Source organism: Bos indicus x Bos taurus, chromosome 20 (genome assembly GCF_003369695.1).
Source record: "Bos indicus x Bos taurus breed Angus x Brahman F1 hybrid chromosome 20, Bos_hybrid_MaternalHap_v2.0, whole genome shotgun sequence".
NCBI lineage: Eukaryota > Metazoa > Chordata > Mammalia > Artiodactyla > Bovidae > Bos > Bos indicus x Bos taurus.
Window position 1 is genome coordinate 37,359,181 of NC_040095.1, and position 23,123 is coordinate 37,382,303.

General features: G+C 41.2%; 1 protein-coding gene across 1 annotated transcript in view; it reads right to left on the minus strand.

The window, feature by feature from the left end:
- Positions 1-353: 353 nt before the first annotated feature.
- The window catches only part of SLC1A3 (solute carrier family 1 member 3), an 80,569-nt gene continuing 57,799 nt past the window's right edge, over positions 354-23,123 (minus strand). Inside the window, exons 4-10 of the mRNA XM_027520030.1 lie at positions 15,463-15,667; positions 12,269-12,311; positions 8,964-9,256; positions 6,174-6,407; positions 5,379-5,573; positions 4,340-4,474; positions 354-2,691 (exon numbers count right to left, since the gene is read on the minus strand). Of these exons, the coding sequence (XP_027375831.1) occupies positions 2,487-2,691; positions 4,340-4,474; positions 5,379-5,573; positions 6,174-6,407; positions 8,964-9,256; positions 12,269-12,311; positions 15,463-15,667 (1,310 nt within the window). The 3' untranslated portion in view covers positions 354-2,486. The remainder of the gene's footprint in view (positions 2,692-4,339; positions 4,475-5,378; positions 5,574-6,173; positions 6,408-8,963; positions 9,257-12,268; positions 12,312-15,462; positions 15,668-23,123) is intronic.

The window sequence follows — 23,123 nt, forward strand, 5'->3', positions numbered from 1 at the left end:
TAATTAATCCCAACATGGAAATGATTCACTCTATTGCAGAAATCTGAATCTGAAATGAACAAGTAAATGCAGGCTGTTAAAGCAAAATGCTTCCCTCACTTCCTCCTGTTTCCAGCTTCAGTTTTAGGAGTTGGGCAGGGAGAGTATGTCCTTTCTGATTTTCTTGTGTTTGGGTTCCCTAGCTGGGCCTTCCAAGATTTTACCTAGTAAAATCTAAAAAAAGAAAAAAACCAAACAAACCAAAAATCTGCAAGGCATCCTTCCCAGCATTATCCTGACCTCACTGAAATACTTCCTTGAATGAAAAGTTTATTTTCCTTCAGGGAGAAGAATAATAACCACATGCAAAGATATCATGTAAAACTAATTTTTTTCTTTATTGAAAATACATCTACAAAGTAACGCTTCTCAGTCCACACTGGGTACAAGTGATATGCAGAGCCTATGATGGGCTGGCGAGAGGGTCATCTCAGAGGATCTGCTTTCCCTAAGAGATGGTTAGTATTAAAAAAGATCACACTGTGTAACCGAGTTAATTTGACATGGTTAATTTTTGCTCTACTGGTGTCATGACAGCCATGGATAATACATTAAGTTTTGTAGTGTATTTCCCAAATACAGCCTTGACATTAAATGGTTATTCCACCACAGCCTAACGTTAACTTTTGTACACACGTAATGCTTGCGATCTATATAAAAATATCTCTAATTGTGTATCAGAGGATGTATGTCTATATTTTCAATCTGTTAGCATAATTAAGTCCATTCTTCACCATTTTCAGTCAGAAACTCAAACACAGTTGGTATTGTCTGACAGCTCCCACTTCACATCTTTAACTGCATATTCCTTACAGGGTAAAAAAAAAAAAATTAATCTCCTCTAAACCTGGTAGCTGCCTTGCCTGAAACTAATGCCCCAATGTCTTTTTTTTTTTTTCTTCTTGGAACCACGCTGATATGGCTTCATACCGATTCATCTTCTACTATTTCTCTCATGGACAAAAACACAATCAAATCAAACACTACTCCAGCTTAAGATTTTGAATGAGTTTGTGAGTGGTGTTCCAACACAAAGAAATATCTTGTTTTACTCATTCTGAGAACTTTTGATGAGAATCAAAAACCTTTTCAAATAAGAGACCACCCACCTGACTCTGGGACCTCTAGTAGAGACAGAGCTCATTCATTTGACTTGTTTAAAATAATATAAGAAGTGACCTTATATTTTAATCTGCAGACTTCCTTAGGGAATGATTTTTGAACTGAAGAGAAAACGTGTTTCAGGTTTAAAAAAAAACAAAACACCTTTTCCTTAAAGATGACTTATAATCTTGGTGTTTTAAAATCCTGTTTATAATATCAACCATGCTCCATTCTTTCCTGGCTGGCTCTTTAGTGTTCCAAAGTAAGATGGGTAAGCACCCTTGCCAACTGATAGTCTTACCTTTTATTTTCTAAAAGTCTATGGTCAGTTGAGGAGTGGTGGGAGACATCCTTCCCAGAAGAATCCCTTAAGAATCCCTTCCTTAAGGGAAGAAAGAAAGGAATACATCCCCTCTTGGGAAGAACTAAGCAGAGTTTCATGAACAACTCCACTCCTGGAATGCCTCCAGTCTGGTGACGTGTAACTGACATTTTGGACTCAGGACCTCGTAAACCACACAGCCATCCCCCCCACTATTTAGAAACGTTCCTTTGCAATGAATATCTGCTTTGAAAGTCCCATGCTCCATGGAATGATCCTTGCTACAGAACACTCTGAGGGGAATTTGAGGAATCTGATGTTCTTTCATGGTGCCACCTGATGTTTGGACTGGAATTAATCATAAAGGCATCTAAGGAACTTGCTCATTTTATAGATGGGAACACAGAGGCCTAGAGATAAGACTTCATAACTTCCCCATGGCACACGGAAATTTCTCTTCACATGCCTCCTTACAGCTGTGCTGTGTATTAATATTGTCCTGCTACTAATAAAATAAGGACACAAATCATAGGAGAAAGGGGGGGGGGACCCTCTTAATATCCAACTAATAACCCATTGCTGATCAATTTGTTTTGTTTTGATCCTAAAACTGAATTGTATTCTGAAGGATTTTTCCATTCTGAAAGTTGATTTAACACCATGATTGATTTTAGCTGAGTATTTGTTTTGAGTCTTTAAATTATAAGATCTATCACATTTACAGGATTGTGTGCCACAGAAACTTGTAAGATCTGATCAGGACTATTTTTGATCTCAGTACCTTATTAGATAAGACTAATACGAAATGACTTAAAAATTTCAAGGCTGGGATGAAAACTATACATTTTGGCCACTGCAAAATCCTCCCTTGATTTTGGATGAATACTTCCCAATCCTGTCAGGGCAGGGAGGAGAAGGGAGGTAAGGGGCTTACTGGTGAGAATGAGTTGTAATGAGATGGAAATATTGTATACTGGTTTTCAAACACCTGGAGCTCAAGGAAGCATTTCTTTGTGTTAGTCTACATCTTGGTCTCACTGTCCATGGATTTTTCAATTTCGCTTTCCTGGGAAATCAGCTGATATGGTTTCTTCATTTCATTCTCTTCAATCACTGAGTTACCCATTTCGACATCCCGGTTCTTCAGTTCATGTCGTGACAAGTGTTCAACAATGCCGGCTCCTAGAGAGTCTCCCAACACGTTGGTGGTGGTGCGAAGGCGGTCCCTGGGGAAGAGCGTGGAGGAGTGAAAAGCGAGGCCCCAGTAAACATCAGGAGCTTTCAGCTCATGTTCTGAACTAGCCAGCTAAGTCATTGGGGGCATCTCTTAAGTTCTGCTTCCCTGTTTCCTTCTATTTAAAATTAATCTTTGGTTCTCTTTCCTTCCTTTTACCAGAAGGTCTCAAATTGGACTCTAGAGACCCCTGGGGGTCCCTAAGGTAAAAACAATTTTCATAATAATGCCAAGATATTATTTGCCCCTTTCCATCTCACTTTCTCATGAATGTCTATCTAGTGGAGTTTCTAGAATATTACAAAATAACACAAAAGATAACAAAAGAGATTGAAGGCAGAAGCAGTTAGTCTTGTATTAAACTAGATTTTAAGGAGATTTTCAAAGATGTAAAATGGTGTCATTCTTTTCCCTAAATTTTTGGTTTGGAAGATGGTATTTTTTTTTCAGAAAAACGTTATATATGTTAACATGTAATGAATTTAGTATTGTAATCTTTAAATGTATTTAACATTTTAAAAATGCCCAAGCTTTTCTAACATGATGAACATTGATAGATATGACCCATACAGATAAAAAAGTTTGGGGAGTCCTCAGTTTTTTAAATGTAAAGGGGTTATGAGACTAAAACCTTTGAGAACCACCAATTTACGCTATAAAAGTCTTCACATGAATCGAGTAGGACTGTGGGGCAGATAGTGGGCCAAATGCTTCCTACGTACCACTGCATTTAGTCCTCGTAGCACCACTGAAGACATTCCTGTCTTCGTTTTACAGAGGAGGAAACTAGGGTGGCCGGGTACCCTCCCAGTATCACATGGGGCAGGACACAAGCCCAGATCCGAGTGACTGTGGATCTCTCGCTTCAGTTAATTACCCCCCTCCCCCACCTGATAATGCCTTGAGCACACTGAGCTTCTGCGGTCATTGGATCTAGCTCACAGCGTCTATGTAGACTCTATCACCTACTGCGTCCTTCTAGGCTTTCAACCTGGGCATCCTGGGGAGAAATTCTGTAAGTGGAAGGGAAAGAAGAGGAGTGGAACGTGTCAGTCGAAAGGGTGAGGGGAAAAGGGCAGAGGGATGAGCCCTAGAGGTTAGGGTCTAGGGTATTGTTCTTGGAATTTTCCCCAGAGCCAAAAATCAATTCTACTTAATGACGCCAGCTCTCTTTTCACTGTCTTTGGGGACGCCCCACTCCCTGCGGGGATCAGATGGGAACATCTGCCCTGTATTATGCCATTGGAATGGGAAGCACAAGGAGAAAGTCTGAGCCAGCCTGGGAGGCCCACATTTCTGTCCCGGCCACCATGGGGACGTGTTGTGCAATTCAGAACTGACTTCGCCGATTTATGTTGACTTTGCAGACAGTGGGTTTCCCAATCCCCAAATGGCTTTATGGAGTGAGAAGGGTAACAGCCAGATGTGCCCTGTGGGCTGATAAGGGGGTGAGTGTGCATAGAGTCTGGGACTCAGGCTCCAGATAGCCGTCGGGATCAGGCAGGGAGCACGATAATTACAGGCCAAGCTGCCCCTCTTCCTGGAGCCCTTTGGCAGGGGTGCCAGGCTGCCTGGTGTCCTAAGACGACAGAGGGGCCCCCACGATGGCAAGTCGGATGATGCAGCCCAAGTGTACTCACAGGAACCAGTCCACCGCGATGATGAGTGTGATGTCGTCGGTGGGCAGGCCCACAGATGTCAGCACGATGACCATGGTGACCAGGCCTGCCTGAGGAATCCCAGCTGCCCCAATACTGGCAGCCGTGGCTGTGATGCTGTTAGAGGAAGTCCCCAAACAGAAAACCTTTGTTTAAATCTCCCCAAATAGAGAGCAGATCCTATAAAACATGCACAGTGGTGCTGTATGACTTGCCAAATTAAGGACACATTTTAGAAAAACGTAAATGAGATTGTTAAAAAAAACCCATTGAGTTAATAAGCATATTAACTAATACTTATCAAATGCCTACTATGTGCCTCCTGATATGTGAAGCATGGCTTACCTCATTTGCTTCTTGCAACAACCCTTCAAGAATTGGTCCTACTATTACAACCTTTTCTAAATAAAGAACTTTGTACCTAGATATTGGGTTGGCCAAAAAGTTCTTTTGGCCTTTCCCCTATGATGTTATAGAATACTTCCTCATGTACCTGAAAGTATTTCGTAAGGTCTAAAATACTGTATAGTTATAATAACAATTTATTTCTAATAATTCCTCTATCCAAGGAGAGGATTGTAAGGGATACTGAACTTGTATGGCTACCGTGGTCAGAAAAACAAATCAAATTTATGAATTCAAAAGCAAAATGATTTATGAACAAAGTTCTGTAGCACTATCAATATTTTTTACAGAGGCGATGTGAATTTCATTTGTAAGGCATATAACCCGTCTGGAACTCAGTTTGTTAAATATCTATTTGATAGGCTTATGTGACAATGTGAAAATGTTTTATGAGTAGATATAAAGTGGTATTCATAAAGTAATAAGTCTGTGGAAGAGACTGTTCACGGTTCCCTTACTCTGTCCCCCTTGTATAGTACCAAGTGTTCTATAGAGTAAGGGACCAGAGCTTGTGATTGTGTCAAACTGGGTGTTACCCTCATCTGGGTGGCCCTGATCACTAGCTCATCATTTAAAGGCATTCTTAAGAAAATGTCATGTAGAATATTCCTGGTACCTGATTGTAATAATCTGTCCAAAGTTCAGTTCGAAGTTGTTAACTTGAGCAATGAAAATGGCAGCCAAAGCCTCATAGAGGGCGGTCCCATCCATGTTGATGGTGGCCCCCACCGGGAGCACGAATCTGGTAACGCGTTTGTCCACGCCATTGTTCTCTTCCAGGCACTTGAAGGTGATGGGTAGGGTGGCGGAGCTGAGCACAGTGAAACAGGACATGTCAGTTGACCATCCTGACATGTGAAGCAGGGCGTACCTCATTTGCTTCTTGCAACAACCCTTAGGGAGCTGGTCCTACTGTTGTGCCTGTCTGTTTTAGTACTTTGGACAGAGAGTTCCTTCCTCTCCCATATTCTAAATTAAAGGGAACTAAGTCAGCACTATTATAAATAGGGGAGCAGGATTAGAACAGTGGGTCTCTTCACTGCATCATTTGACAGCTCTTCTGCTTCTAGGTTCCTCCATGAGGCATCGCTTGTGATTACTCTCCAACTCCCGCAAGAAGAGCCTGTGCCGATGCTCTGCCATCTCAGATAAAGGGCAACTGGACAAGGGAGATGAGAGTGGGCAGGAAAGGATAGTTGATTTCTATTTTTCTCCTAAAAGTGTGTATATCCAGCCATTCCCTAAATCCCAAATCAGTCTGATTAGCATCAGAGTCAAAAAGCCAATTCATGCATCTAGACATTTAAAACCTGGAAAAAATGCACCCTGCCACTCCAATCTGAAGGTTCTGGTTCAAAGTAAGTTTTGAAATATATTTTCTGATAGGAATAAGCCATGGATATATCTATACCTGGAGGAAGTTCCCAGAGCTGTGATGAGCGCTTGCAGCAAACCTCCGATGAAAACCCAGGGGTTTTTCCGCGTTACCAGGAAGTAGAGGAGGGGTAGGACAATGACAGCATGGATGAGCAAGCCCACGATGACTGTCACTGTGTACATGGCCAGCTGTCCCCCGATCACTCCCATGTCTTCCATCTCAACAATTTTCCCTGCAATCAGGAAGAGTATGCCCAGAGGGGCGTACCTATGTAGAAGCAACACACGCACAGTTGGAAGCCTGATTTCCAACAAACTATTCCACAGAAATTACCAAGTGATAAGAAAAAGTCAATGAGAGTTGATTTCCAAACTTTTCTGCCCAGGATACTATGAGGGCTTGCAGAAATTATGAACTTCCTTCTTTCCTTTTTTAAAATATAAATTTAAATATAAATAGTACTTTAGACTTTCCACTAACTCAGAATTTCTTTAGGTCACAGTTTTTTTTCTCCAAAGCCAAGAAAAATGGTTGGTTCAGAGGTTTTGTTACTTACCTCTTTTTTTCCCTAAATACCTCAGTCGCTTTGGGAGTCCTCAGATGCCATCCACTCTCCAAGCCCTCCCCACCACTTCCTGTTCCCCTGCTAAATACCCTGAACAGTCAGAATCTACTGAACCAATTTCCAGACTTCTGGGCAGGGGAGAGGGGGCAGCATTTCCCACATCAGAGACTGATTCCCAAGCTAAAGCAAGATGTATACCATGCCATTTCAGTGTTCTAGATTTGCAGTCAACTCTCTTTATCAAGGACCACTTTTATTGGTTTTTCCTATATTACAACCTTGTTATAATATTACATGCGTGGTATTTTTTTTAACTTAAATAAATGTATTATAAGAGGAAATTACATGTTACAGTGCAAATGAAAAACTAACACCATTTGCGATGAGTAGAAGGCAATCGTAAAATAAACTCACAGCTATCAAAGTTAATAACATGCATGTATGTACCTCCACAATCAGGTTATAAGTGCTCTAGTTAAGCAATTATTATCCACAGGCTGCTACCGCTATTTGCAATCCTTCTTCTAGATCTTGCTCTACATCTGAGCAAGAATTAACATCGGAGACATGAAATGGATTGTATACATTGAATCAAGGCTGTGCTGCCAGGCTTTCAACTCTCTTTGTCCGATGCATGCTGTAAACTACAACCCAACTCCCATTACCATAAACACAGAAGTCGATCACCCTTCAGGAGAAGGGTCTGTTGGGAACTGTGGAGGACTTCTTTCATATTGAAAAATACAATGGTTCTTTTAAAAGCCCTTTAAAAACACAGGCCAGAAAAGTATAAGAGTACCTGTTTTCAGAAATGTAATAACTCAATGTTGAATGTGCAGGCGAAATGTACAGCTAGAAAAAGCTACATGTGAGGTTCATTCAGCAGCCTTTGAATAGACTTCTTTCATAAAAGAGGTGAAAGGTAGAGCATTTTAATAATATGAAGATAAATGTCCACTTTCAGCCCCGCCAAGGTTTCCAAGGAGGGCCCCAGCATTGCAATGGGGATGCCTGTGGAGACCGCACTCTGATCATCTTTGTGTTTCCGACTTCATATCCATCTTGTACAAACTCCTGAAAAATGGATTCTCTGGGCTTCAGTGGCAATAAAAACCAAGGATATTTTTAATCACGTTGGTGAGTGCTTTTCTTAGAAATGGATGCCTTCCTGCCTCAGGTGCCAAGAGGGAGTCTGGATTTTAAATAAAGGATAAAAGGAAAGCAACCCTCACAGGAGGTTTAACCCAATCACTGGGTTCTTCCCTGCTGGGGAGAGTTTACTTTTCCAAGGTCAATGTTCCTCTGTGGATTTAGTCTTTTCCTTTGTCTCCTGCTCTCAACTTTCTTTGAAGGAAGTTTTGTTATAAATTGTGGCTTGGCTTTCTATAACACTTCCCATGAGTCCCTCACACTAGCTGCAGAAGGGCCATTTACACTTCCTTCTTAGGACTGAAGTGGAGGAGAGGAGAGCTCTGTTTTTCTGATGGTTCAGGGGCCTCGGCCTTTGCTTTTCCCTCTCCTGGGAATGTGATTCTCACCACTTTGTATAGCTAGCTTCTCCTGGTCATGCAGAGCTCAGCAAAAAATGTCATCCATCTCTTCAGAGGCCTTTCTGTCCCAACCAATGCAAATTTTAAGCCTCCTCCTCAGTTATTTTTTTTTTAATCACACCACATGATATTATATAAAATAAAATTATATAAAAATAAAATAAAATATTTTTATTTTTTTCTCCATAGCACTTGTGACTCCAAGCATATGGTTGATTTGTTTAAGAATATAAGATCCGAACAAAGTCGTACTATATAGCTCAGGAAACTATATGTAATATCTTATAATAAACTATAATGGAAAAGAATTAAAAAAAATGTAAGATCTAGGACATCCTTGTCTGTTTTCCTCAGTGCTATATCCATAGTGCCTGGCATTAAATGCTTGGTATACAGGAGATAACAAAAAAATATGTATTGAATGAATAGTTAATTAGTTGTAAAAGAGGAATGAGCAATGGGATGCCATCAGCACTGGAATAAAGGAGTTGACATCTTTCAAAACCAAGGAAGCAAACTATGAAAAGAGGTTCACAGATACGTTCAAGGCTACTACCAGCCCAGAAAGTCACTGATTTTCTTATGCTTACCCAGATGAAATCTCTGCAATTGGCCATCCTGCCTGGTGGCATCTTCCTCAGAACAGAACACAAGTTGATGGCAATAAGCATCTTCTATAGAGCATACAGAGCAAATGGAAATACATACCACATGATCACTGCTACCAATCTCATGATGGCTTCGTTGAGAGAATCAAAGAACTCTCGCAGGGCCTGGCCCTGCTCCTTCATGTTTCCAATCACAAATCCGAAGCACATGGAGAAGACAACTAGTCCTAGGGCATTGACCCCATTCACAGACCCTGGGACTGGGACTAACTCTTCTGTGATCCTCGTCAGAGTCTCCATGGCCTCTGACACATTGTTTATCACGGCGCCCACGAGTGTTTCGTTGGGCTGGATGGGCACTTTAAAGCTCCTCTTCTCATAGTTGGTTTTAAACTTAAAAAGAAAAGACACAACAGTGATGAAAGATGATTTTTCTTTTCTTCTTTGTACTTTTCTGCTCGCATTTTCTGTAATGATATACATTACCCTCAAGTCAGAGAACTGTGTTATAGAAAGTATCTGTCTATCTATATCTATCATCTAACTAATCTGTGACAAACCTCTACTACTTCCTCAGTACAGACACACACACACACACACACACACACACACTTAAATATACAGCAAATCATAACAGGAAAGAGGTTGAAGATGTTGGAGTAAACATATGCATGTTTCTGAAACCCTAATAAAATGACTATAATAGGCTTTTTAAAAATTAAAAGATATTCACAACAATTCCTGTATCCTCTATGGGTTCATGTTATGTGATCACTGGCAAATCACCTAACCTCCTTTGCTCATATCCCATAGCTGCAAAACAGGGGTCACTGGGCTGACTCTACCTCACAGGGTTGTTGTAATGATCAAATTAAACAATATATGAGATCATCTGATAAATTTTAAAGCACAGATTTTAATGTTGGCTAATGATACTCACAAATAAAGCTCTTCTGGAACTAGACTTAGTTGGCGATTTTGGTGACTATTAAAAATTTTAATATCCCCAAACAACATTCCTCCAGGTATTCCTGATTGTATCATTTCTTAAGCAGAAGTGTTTGATTGGTGAGGATGACAACCCACTTCTCAAGTCTACAGAGGAGTTTCTCCTCTTACTCAGGAAGTGGTCTTGAGGCTTCCCTGGTTGTCCAGTGATTAGGAATCCACCTGCCAATGCAGGGAACATGGGTTCAATCTCTGGTCCAGGAGGATCTCACATGCTGTGGGGCAACTAAGCCAGTGTGCCGCAACTACTGAGCCTGCGGGCTGCAACCAGAAAGTAGCTCCTGCTCGCTGCAACTAGAGAAAGCTTGTGAGCAGCAATGAAGATCCAGGGCAACCATAAACAAATAAATAAATCTTAAAAGAAAAAAGGGAGATGGTCTTTCTACCAAAATGTCTGCATAGATGCCCCAGAGAGAAGATGCTGAGTGTCTTCCTGTGGCCATTTGAAACAAGCCCATCTCTCTACGATTTTAATAAGAACAGAATTTCTGGCCTTCACATTGATGGTACTAAAGCACCAGAGAAAGTAATAATCTATGGATGCTGCCTCGATCTAGAGTCTAGGGGAAGAAAGCACAGCTGTACATGGAATGCTTGGCCATCACTTTACCAAGAGTACTGGTAAAGTATGGGAGACTTTTTTTGTGCAGTGGGAAACTATCATTTCCAAACAAGGACATGGCCAGCTGTCAATACTGTAGACGTAGCCCTAAACAATCAGTGGCATTGCTGGTAATTTTAACAAAGAAACTGGCCCCGTTCTGTCTCCTATTCCAGTCAAATCTGTGTTCAATTGGGGTGCTTATGCATTTTAGTGCACCCCAATTTTAGACTGTCTAGGGTGAATTTTCAATCCCAACTAGCCTTTCCTACACCTCCAACTCTTTCCCCTAAGACACAGTTTGCAGCCTACACAGAAATTGCAACCTCACTTGCATTCTGATCTAAGACAAATAGATCTGGAACGATACATTTGCTTCTCCTTCAAAATCGTGTAAGTGCTATCCAAAACCAAATATTGAATACAATAAATCCGTGTGAGTCAGCACTTTTCCCAGTGCTGCTAGAAATCAATGTTTTTGAATTCGTCCAGTGCCAGCTGACTAACTGGAAGAATCAGCCCCATGGTGCTGGGGTTGGCTGGCTGGATTGAAAGGGGATTATTATTTATGGTTACAGTTGTTTTGAATAAAAAGAGTTAGATTTTGCCTTGTCAGCCTTTTTTTTTTTAAAGAAAGAATTCTGTTTGAATTTTGCAGTATGTGCAAAATTGACTATTAAAAACGGTCAATACAGATTTTAAAAAGGGAAGAAAAGTGAAGAGTGGAAAACTTGGCCTTCCATGGGGTCAGGGTTTGGTTTTGTTTATTTTCCACATCCCAAGCACAGGGGTTAGGGAAAGTGACACCATCTGGGGAAATGTTTGGGAACTACTATTTAACAACTATAATATTTAATTGTTTCCCTCTTAATATTTTGGGCAACAAAGCTTTTTTTTAATTCAATTGAGGTTAGAATGAGCTTTACTCATTTTATCCCCTAATAGTAAAAATGTATTTGTGTGTTCAACACAGAGAGCCAAGGGTTGCTTGGATTTGGTGCTAAGAAGAACTGACGCTCACTACGGCCTCCTGGGAAGTGTCGCATCAGCCTGGATACTGCTTTCCAGGAAGGGGAACAGAATGTAGAAGCAGAAAGATGACAGAATTGGGAATCAGCACAACAGGTTTGAATTCTGGGTCTGGCATTTACTACTTGTGAAATCGTATGCCTGTTACTTGACCCCTCTGAATGATCACAGATGAGTTGCCTCATTGATGAAATGAAGACAATGATACCCATCATATTTATGTGAGGAGTAAATACAACATTAGTGCTTGGCACAGAGCAGACATCCAATACGTGATGGGGCAATCCTTTCTGACATGGTTCCTCCTTTAGAGTCCTTTAAAGGCCCTCAACAGACTTTTAAAAAACACAACCCACTGACTTTTAAAATCAAACCCAGACACTTGAATAATCTCCCTAATCTTTGAAGCAAGTTGTAAATATATCTTATACTGGAGTTTGTGTGCTTGGTGAGCTTTTGTGTATGCGATATGGAGGAAGGGAGAAAGTCTCCTGATTAGCCTTCTTAACAATTAACAGAGACTTAATGAACCATTTGTATGCAAGACATATAGTGTCTGGCAACTAATAAGCCTTCAATACAAGGGAAGACCCCTCCCTCCCCTCCCAATTCCCCAGAAAACTCTAGTGCTTTCCATCTAGTTGGCAAAGGAAGTTTCTTATTGCAGGGAAACAGGAAAAAAAAAGTAAATTCAATTAAAAAGACAGCCACACTCTGTTTGCCAAAGAGGAATTTCAAAGGGGAATTCATGGCTGTAGAGTATTTACCTGTTTAAAGCAAGCTTCCACCAGATTTGGAGGGAACATATTCCTGCAAAGAAAATAATGATCACTTGAAACTTTTCCAAATAATAAATTAGTTCCTTAAATACCTTTTCATTGTGTGTAAGGTAAAGATTGCATCCAACTAAGCGGCAGATGGAAAAAGAGACAGATTTTGGTAGATAGTTTTGAAATGGGACACAGGTCATCCCCAAGTGTGGTCCATGTAGTTCATATTTTTCAGTTTAAGTCCCAAATCCAACTCATCTGTCCTTTTGTCAGACAAATGAATTTTTAAAATTCAGACATCAAACCCTGCGCCCAGGAAGAACCCAAGTGAAAATGGAAATACCTTTTAGCATAAGCATTCTGGTTGACTGGGGGCAGGGGGAGGTCATTAGGGGTCATTCAATAGGGGTCATTTTAGTATCACGCTGGGTGTTTAGGGACCAAATGTTCTGAATCAAATGTCATGGTCAGACTGTGGAATTTTATTCTCCACAAAGTCCTCCCAAAGAATGCTGGGGGATGAGATAATGACTCTGAATGGTTAGAGCTTCTAGCCCTTTGGTAACCAACAGGGAGATGGTCCACAGAACTTGAAGCTGGGGTCCAGGTGGCAGAATTTGTCATTTCCTTAGACCAGTGTCTGTGCTCATGGTGGGGAAGGAATGAGAGTCAGCACTCTCATTGGGGAATTTCTAACCAGCTGTGTGACCTTGGGTGACTCGTGGCGTCCATGCAGGTCTCAGTTTGCTCATCTGTTAAAGATGAGATGGGTTTAACTATCACCAGGGCTCCAGGATGGAAGCCTGTGGAGGAGACATGACCTGGGCAGCTGGTCAGAGCCCGAGATTCCAGCAATTGTTAAGTCATCGATCATATGTTAAGATTATAAATTCTTGTCTCTTCTTACTGCCTGGACCATCCTGTTTCTTTGTTCTTCCTATCTATGCTCTATGGGTCTGTTTCTATGAACCCTGAGATAAATGTTTAGGAGGTTCCAAGATAAATGCTCAAACCTGGTGTGTGGGGGAGGACAGGCTAGTCTTATACTTGTCACTGGGGCAAGGAGGGGCAGAAAAGCATCAGAGAATGACAAGTTCCCAACTCTTTAAACAAGGAGTAGAAATTATACAGAAAGAGAATATAATAAAATACCCCCAATCCAAACTACCTGAAGGTAAAGTCCCTGAAAAAAATGGTGAAAAGCTTTAATTAACTGTAGGAACTAAATAAAATCATTGTCATCAGGTGCCAACTTGATATGAACTAAAACAGAATGGCTTATTACCTTCAGATAACTGCCATTAACTCCCTGGAAAAGGCTTTCAAGAGGGGGCTGTATAGTGCTTACACACAGATGCTACAAAGTCACTTGTGGTAGGTATTGAGAGGTGCTGCTGAAAGGTCCTTTGCTGCCCAACTCACTCCTGAACCTACCAGCCACGGACCCATTCCTTGAGATGGCATGGGAGACTGAGTTGCTAGGAGGAGCGCTTTCAAATGGTCAGTGGGGAATCCTAGAGTAGACATCTAGGACTGGCAAGCCAGTCACTCTGCAAGTAGGTCCATTGGAAAATAAGGAGGAAAGAGCTAGGTTTGGGAAGACAGCCTGGATGGGCTGCTGGCTGGACTGTTGAGCAGGTGGGACATCTCGAGGTCTGTGCTAGGGTATCTTCCATTTGCTCTTCTCCATCTACCCGCCATCCTGCTCTGTGCCTGCGAGGCTGCCCCGTTGCCTTCTGGCTTCCTGTTGGGTTTGTCCAGTGGGAGGTGCTGACAGATCACAGACAGAAGTGGGAGAGAGAAGTGGATGTATAGGTTCTTCCAGCTCTCTCTCTTGGCAGGTTGGGCAATAGCTCCCTTCCTCCAAATTAGAGCTCCAGCCCCTGTCCTTCGTGGCCTTTTCCAAGGCTACAGCTCATCCTGAGTTCTAGGAATAGCTCCCTTCCTGACCTCAAAGCAACAGGTGGTAACAAAACAATTTCCTATTGCTGATAGTCCCCGAGTGTCTCACCATCACTTGTAGGCTCCCTTAACCCAGCCCACACCTTTGCACGCCCTGTTCAGTGATCCTTTTGAGCCTGCAATGCTTCCCTCCAGGACCTGACCCATGCAAAAGCAAATGTGGATAGACAGCAGGCAGGGAAGTGCCAGGATCAAATTTAGGCTTACTTCTCAGTTCTGTGTAAATCAGACTATATCATTTGAATCTGTTTCAAGTACTAGATAAAACTAATTTGTAATCAGTATACAGTTTGTATATAAAAACAATGCTAAAGAAGTCATCCTTTAATCTTTTATTATTGATTTGCCAAATCCTTTCTTCATAAATAGTACAAAAGGAAAACCTTAGGACAGGTGAGATCAGATGATCTCTAAGGTCCCTTCTGGAAATGAATTGTTGTGTATAATGGATGGTGATACAGATCACAAGTTCCAAATTAGAAGAGTCCAATGAACAGGCTATACTTGAGGGAAAAAAATAGCCTTAAACAGTAAGACTTGAGAAAGGTAGGTCAAGAATTATTGAAAGGCATTATGCTAAGTGATATAAGTCAGAAAGAGACAAATACTATATGATTATCACTTATACATGTGGAATCTAAAAAGTACAGCAAACTAGTGAGTATAACACAAAAAGCAAACTCACAGACACAGAACTAGTGGTTATCAGTGGGGAGAGGGAAGGGGGAAAGGGCAATACAGGGGTTGAAGAGTAAGCAGTACAAACTGATAAGTATAAAATAAGCTACAAGGATATACTGTACAACACAGGGAATAAAGCTGGTATTTTATAAGCAAAGTATAACCTGTAAAAAATTTTGAATTTCTATGTTGTACACCTGTAACTTATGTAATTGCACAACCCTATACTTCAATAAAAAATCATACACACAAAAGAACTATTGATATTAATATTCCAAGATGAGCTGCACAGTTAAGAGGACTGAGTGCTCAGATTCTGAATCCTAAAAGCAGGGCTCCTAAATCTTTATCTTTTCCTTGCTCTTTTTATCTCTTTCACATGAGATCAGAAAACGGATCCTTACTTCCATTTCTGTTACATGTGATCTTCATTTCAAGCCCAGCAGGACTGGTTCAGTTGGATACCTCTTCTAGGGTTTGATCAGCTCCCCCCGAAAGAGGAGAGGTTGTCAAAATATACTCAAGAGGATGGGCTTGCAAGGACGTACCTGATCAAGTCCAGGAAGGCGTCTGCAGCTGTCACTTGTACAATTTTGCCTTCTCTGTGCATGTTTTCCTTTGTGCCCTTCCCAGGATGGATGATGATAACAATGATTATGCCAATCACCACGGCAATGATGGTCGTAGTCATGTAATAGACTACAGCTCGCATCCCCATCTTTCCTGATGCCTTACTATCTAGGGCCGCCATTCCTAGGGAAGGCAAACAGAAGGAGATTTTCAGGAAATCAGTTCAGGGAATTGTCCAGTGGAAGGTAATGGGAAGAACATTTCCTTTTTCACTCCCCAACCCTCTCCCACCCGACAATGGGATTTTATACATGTTATGAGAACTTGGCACCAAATTGAGTCAGGGCATCACAAAAGGTGAAGGGGAAAAGCCATAGAATGGCTAGGCATCAGCTGTGTCAGCTAACACGTGATCACCCATTTTCTGCCCCAAGAGTTGATTTCACATGACTCTCTGATGGTTTGAAGGGGCAATCAAATTCTTTCCTAGGTTGCTACTAGTTGGGGAAGCTGTGAGTGTGAATTAGTGAGTATTGTGTGTGTGTGTGTATATGAAGAGATACCTTAAAAAAGGTTTCTGGCAGGATAATCTAAGCATATTTCAAGTTTTGAGCACTCTGCAGACTCACACAGAGTAACTACCATTAAATTCTTTTATAAGAATTATTATTTTATGTATGTACTTGTAAGTTTTTTTAATTTTTAATGTAAAATTTAAGCTATTATTCTATTCACTTACTGAGTTATCCTCAATTTACATTGATAGTAGGCCAAAGTTCTCAAACAGCTTCTCTTGTTTCATTTTATCTCATCTCATCAACAGTTTTTAAAAACAGTAATTTTGGTGGGGTTCCTCTCATTTTTGCTCTCTGCCTTCCTCCACCTTGTCCCACAGGCCTGGCATACCTTATCTCATGTGAAACATTCTTCCCCTCTTTTTCAGGACATCTTCAAAGTCTACCTCAGACAAGGCATGATCCTCTGTGAAAGAGGAGGCATGATGGTGAATGTTTCCCTAACTGTTCTAGCAAATGGAACACATCTCCATGCCTCTCGGGATGGAAAAAAATTGGAAATAACCCAAAACTCTCAAAAGATTAAGTTTTCATAATCATAATATGGGCTCTTCTGTTTCATTAACCATTTCTTCATTTGTCTTTTTTCTTTCTCCCCCCCAAACTCCCTAAAACACTAAGATTCAATTATAGCATCATCCAATCGTAATTAATCAAACTATTTTCTTTATTATGCAAAATCATAAATTTATAAATATATTAAAAGTTTACACTGTAGCTCAGTGATCAGTATCAGACTCTAACAGTGGTTCAATATGTAGGTAGTGACTCTGTTTATATCAATGTATTTAGAGTAAGGTAAAGTATATTGGATAATGTCCATGAATGCCAGATAACTGGCTGGGTTTGCCCCCAAATCTTGATAATGGTAATGAGCTTATATGGGAATTGAAGCCATGATCTCCAATTTATAATTTCATGTGTATTTGAATCAAATCATTCATAATTTTCATAATAAGCACGTAGTACTTGCTATATTCTTATTTTTAACAACAATCTATAAGGCAGATTAAAAAGCAATTAAGTAAATTTCTCAGTTCTTAGTTAATACCAAGTAAAATGAAGTGGGAACTTGAGCCCAGATCTTATGTAACTGAATTTAGTGTACTTTCTGCCCCTGAGAAAACCACCTACAGCTCCCACAAACGAGAAGGCCAATTTTGGTTTTAAGGCAGTGAAGTTAGCTTCTTTTATCCTTGCCCTAGGCTTCTTGAAACCTAAGGTTAACACCCACTTGTGAGGTTGGCGCCACTTCAACACTTTACCATCATTAGAAATGGGCTAATCTGTCCTCAGTCCACGTGGTCCCATCCCCCCAGGTTCATCCGCAGGTCTCCTATGGTGTCTCAAAATATCTTGGCTTTCCTGTGCTTGAAATCATTTCTCCCAGAAGGGGCCCACTCTCTTTCCCATCATTGCCTGAGCTCGTCACCACTGAAGCCTGCAATTCTTCGGCGGGCGAGTGGTGTGGGCACAAAAGGCCGGATATCTCTGCTAGGGGTACCAGGCGGCAGTATTCTCTTCCTCCGAGATGCTTTCTTTCCCTCTCGCCTTCTATTCTGTGGTGCTGTTCCGTTCTCACGCCAACTCTTCTCTGCCGCTCCTGCCCACTACTCCCGACCTATAGCTATTCAGAGAGAGCGCTAAGTGGTCAAGGCACAGCACTGGAAACCAACGTGGCAGACAAAGGAGGAGGCTTAAATCTCCCTCCCTCCCACCATGGGGGAGGGCTGGGCACTGTTATTCCGGAATTCACAGCTACAGGGCCATCAGCTCTAGGAAACAAAGTTTATAGATTTTTTGTTTTTCTTTTTTTAAATAAAGTTAATAAAAAAAGAAAACCAGTGACTTTTTACTCCATACTTTCCAATTGTGAAATAGATGAAGACAAACACTGAAGCATTTTCTTTAGCAATGAGCCCAGAGAGAGAATCGATGGTCAAATGAGAGGCCTCACCAACCTCTGCATATTGACCCTGATCCTGTGAAAGAGAATAAAGCAGCAACTGCTAACGTTTTAGAAAAGGCAGGGGTGTGTGCGGGTATCTTTATTAACCAAATCTCCATGGAGGTCCTTCTTCTAAAGGGGTCTGGTGTCCCATGAGGGGCTGCTTGCTGACTTCTGCTCTGGGTACCCCAGTGCCCCTCCCCTCCTCCTTCCAACTCTAACCTCTCCCCTTTTCTCTGAGTAGGGTCTGTCAAACTAAAGGGAACGCTAGAAGCAAAGCCACACACTGTCATCAGGGCAAAGGTAGGATGGATGTGGACAATCTGTCACAACACCGGGTCTGCAAGAGAACAGCCTCAATGCTGGAGGAGCAAAGGAAATGGAGGAAAAGCTCTGGAAGGCAAAACTCCACACGGGCAGGCTGTCATTCTTCCTGTCTCTCACCCCAACTCTGGGGCCATCTCCTTTCTCAAGCCTCCTGAAATTCCAGACAAAGCGCTGCACACAAATGTCAGAGTGTCTGGGCACAAGAGTAAAGCACTAAATCACTTTATAGAAAAGGGAACTCTGGCAGGAAGTGCTCTAAATGTTTGAGAAGGGGGAAGTCTGCATGGAGCCTCGTCATTTTAAAATATATGGAGGAAAAGGGCACTGGGGTGAGGGCGAACGAGGTCACTTGGGTATGCAGGTACTCGTGGGAGTATGTTATGACGACTCTGTGTTCATCTAAATACGTACGTGAGAAACACATTCCAGGGCAAGTAGTAAAGAGAATGATCTTAACTGGTCCCTTTTTCCTCATCTGATCTGGGCTTAGCTGAACCAACCCTATTCAAGACATCCTGACATCTTTATTATGAAAACAATCTGTCATCAGAATTGAGATCCTCTTGAACCCCAAGAAATACTATATTGCCTATTAATTACAGTTCTGCCATAGTTCTTCCAATTACAGTGACATGTTTGTAAGTTTATATGTTTTGTATATTTTGAGTTAACTTTTGTGCTGATCCACTAAATCACTCACCAAATTCTTCCTCTCACCAGTGGCACATCTAATTTCATGACAACTGTATGTTGCAGATATTGTTGATACCATTTTAAAGGTAAAGAGACAAGAGACCAGAGAAGTTAAGTCACTTGCCCAGTGTTGCACAGCTAGTAAACAGTAATGGCAGGATTTGAACCCACACTCAAAGGGAGTACCCTTTCTACTATATCTCAATCCTTAAGGACAAGCTAGGAGTCACCCACGTTTCATGCACTTTTATCCATACTAGCTTTCTCTAACTTTATTGCATTTGAGTTCAATGTTGAAATGAGCCATCTGGCTAGAAGAAATTTGCATACAGGGAGGTAACTGTGGAAAAACTCTGACATTTCCCCACCTTGGGGGGAAGTGGACCACAGTGGTCACCAGAAGGACTAGCTAGAGAGCAGATCAATCTGTTCAAATTCCTCATCATTCCTAGAAAAAGAGCCCAGAATGTGTTCTAATGGAGCACTGAGGATCATGGATATTTGCTGACTGTGGGCACACGGATCTTGTCTTCTTTTCTAAAAACAAACCCATCAAATACCAGTTGTCAACAAAGTAATCAAGTCAACTATACTCCAATAGAAATTAATTTTTAAAAAGTAATTAATCATTCATGTCTGCAAACCTAATATATGTTTACCAATGAGTTATGCATCTAAAAAAGACTGAACAAGACATTCTCTAGAATGCAAAAGATTTAGACTTTGCTTCAAACACCTGAATATTTTAGGCAGCAGTCACTCTGAAGAGAGAGGAAGAGAGTTTCTTAATGCAAATGGGTTAGTAAGCATTTACCTCTTTATTTATGAAGATAATGTTTAAGTAATCAGTTTAGCACAACAGAAAATGCATGAAATTCACGTTTTGGGGCAAGATGGGGATGGGGAGAGAGTGTTCAATAAATATGTATATGGAACTCTTGTAAGTTTATTGTAAATTAGATTTCTTCTGGTATAATATTTGGTATGACTTATTGGATAAATGAAATATGTATTCAGTCAAGTTATTAAAGGGTAACATATAAATAATGTCAAGTTCCTAAGGCTCTACTCTTTGCATGGATTTTATTCTCCCATCTGCTAAAAGTCTGTCTTATACGTTAATGGGTCTCAGTATATTCTTCCAACGATTCCTATTTCTGGCTCTGAAATGTGAAATCTAAAGAAGAAGCCTTCTGCTATGAATGCTCTTTCTACTCACCCTCATGGTGTTTCATTGTTCTTTCAGGGCCACTGGATCAGGCCCAGAAAGAATGGAAAAGGGAGGGGGTGGCAACTGCTGCCTCAAGAATATTGCTCTGTTTTAGTTTTTTATTTTAGATATACTCCTTCTCTACCATGGGTTTCTCAGACATTTATCTAATGAAAGCCGCCTGTTCTCAAGCCTCCTAGAATTTTAAGACGGGCAAACTTATAACAAGGAAATCAAGGATGAGTGGTAGTATATACCGTATTCATGTGATGTTTTTTCAATAAGAAAAACTAAACTCTAAAAAATACAACGTACTTCATATTTACAGGCCGAAAAAGGAGCTCTTGTGTCCTAGAGCATCTGCCCATTGCTGGAGCAAGGGCACCCTGGACCCTCAGCACATACAGCAGGAGAAAAAGCTCTGAGGAAAGGTGTGAGGGGGTGGGAGTGAGCATGGAACAAATTGCTGTAAATATCCTTCTAAAACTATGTGAAGTTTTTTTCCTACTGGAATATTTTCTTCCAGCTTCTTTATAAACTAGATTGGAAAAAAAAAAATAAGTTCGATGATTCTAGAGGTTCTAGAACAGAAGGCAAATCTTAGTTAGGTTAGAAATTGTATCATAATTTTGCATCACAATGAATAAGCTGGTTAAAGCCTCAGAATTTAATCGAAGAGTCAATATTTTAAAACTACTTAAGGCCAGCCTCAGGCATTTTCAGAAGCACATTGTTTTTAAAAAATTGTGGCTCAGTGATTAAGAGTTCAGGCTCTGAGGTTAGAACACCTGGATTCTACTTCTAGCTCTGGGATGCCCTGTGACTTCTGGAAGCCTTAGTTTCCTTATCTGTATCACGGGAATGAAGAAAGCTCCCTCACAGGGTTTTCATGGCTCTAAAGGGACTTCTGTACAAGATGCACTTAGCATTGTGCTTGTCACATACTGAGCATTCAAGCAATGTTAGCTGCTATTATTAATTAATCAAATAATAATATTTGACCTCTCTAAGTCTCCATTTCACCTAGACAAGAAGATAATACCTACACTGCAAGCTTATGGAAAACTTACATGAAGAATCTATACAAAGTAAGCCCTTGGTAAATGCTATGATTATTATATGATGCCCCCTGTTAGAATTTTAGTGCCAGGAGAGCAGAACAATCTGTTTTATTCATTGATGTAGCCTCCTTGCCCCAAACAGTGCCTGCACAGGAAGATGCCCAATAGAATGTTGAATAGTCATTCTTATCACTGTTGTTGTTATGCTGGGAGGAGGTCACAAACTTTTTAAAAACATTTCACTTAGGCTAGTGTTCGAATGACCAGCACTAAAATTGTTGTGTTTAAAATACCCTGAAATTCAGACTCGCCAATTTTGATTGCTCGTCCCCACGTTTATCACAGTGTCGTTGTTGTTTGGTTGCTCAGCTGTCGACCCCATGGAACGTAGCCCACCAGGCTCCTCTGTCCACGGGATTTCCCAGGCTGGAGTGGGTTGCTATTTCCTTTTCCAGGGTATCTTCCTCACCCAGAGATCAAACCTGCCTCTCTTGCAAGTCTCCTGCATTACAGGCCAGTTCTTTACCATTGAACCACTGGGGAAGCCCTCTTCCCCAAATTTAATCTGAAGTAGTGAGGTTCCTTCTACCTTGAAGGAGAGACAGACCTTGTGGGGAGGGACCCAGCATAACCTGGAGCTTTATCTCCAGATGGGGGTGGTGGGTAATCCGAGAAGGGCAGGATGGGCAGGAGGCTGGCACACGGCTACCCCTCACCACAGGAGTACCCCTCCCTCTCACCCAGCCTCTCCCTCCCCCCACTCCTTTATTCTTTGCCATCTTTAACAGGATTCACTCTAGCAGATGAGCTTATGTAATTGCTATAGTCCTATCTGTCACACAGTAACAGAACAATGAGCAAATAAATGAAAAACCCAACACAGAGACGGGAATGGAAGAGGAAGTGAGGTTGAATAAGTGCTTAAGATGCCAGTCATGAAATCAATTTAGTAGGTCATGAGCTAGTATCTTTTATCCTATTAATGAAACAGGATAGAATCGAAAACGATAGAGTGCATTACGTGGGGTAAGAGGGAAAAACGTGCAGTTTTTCCAGCTGCACGTTTGTATGTCTGTGTGCGGCCAGGTCACAGCGTAAAATACGTTTATACGGTATCTGCAGGTTCTAGTTAAAAAAAATAAAGAGTTTGCAAACGCTGGTATATACCCACATTCAGTTGGGAGTAGAGGCTTGAAAAAGGAGCTCTGAGCTACGGTCTTCCCACCCTCTCACCTTGCTTCCGTTCCCCTGGGGCTGCCCACCCACTCCACCCAAGACTGCACCCCATCTCTAATGGAGACCAAGGAAATGACGGTGCTGATCACTGGAATCTGGTCAACTCATCTGAACAGAAATTCTGCAGACACTGTAATGAAGGGAGAACTTTTAGAAAAGGTATGCTTCATGGAATTTTGAGCCAAGAAGGCTTTTACTTTAATCAGTGATTCTTGGTGAAGAGAGTTAAACCATCTTCCACAAAGAACTGAGAATGATTTTGTGGAATTCACAGTCAATTAAATCACAAACATTCTCACAAGGGTTTCCCCCCTGGCCAAAATTTCCTTCCTGTTATGGCTGTTCACAGCATCCCAAAACTTGGCGTTTCATTCACCTATGACACCACTTAGTTTTATGAGGTTATTTTGCCTGAGGAGGACAAAGACGCTTCCTAACAAATGTATCACTGGCATATCACTTTGTCAGCCAAGTTGACTTTTTAATTCAATTCTTAAGGCTTGTCAACAAAAGTCTTTTCCTGAGCTCTGGTGTTCACTAGTAGAATGCCATGGAAAGGAAACATTCTTTTTCAAGATTGTTAAATAGG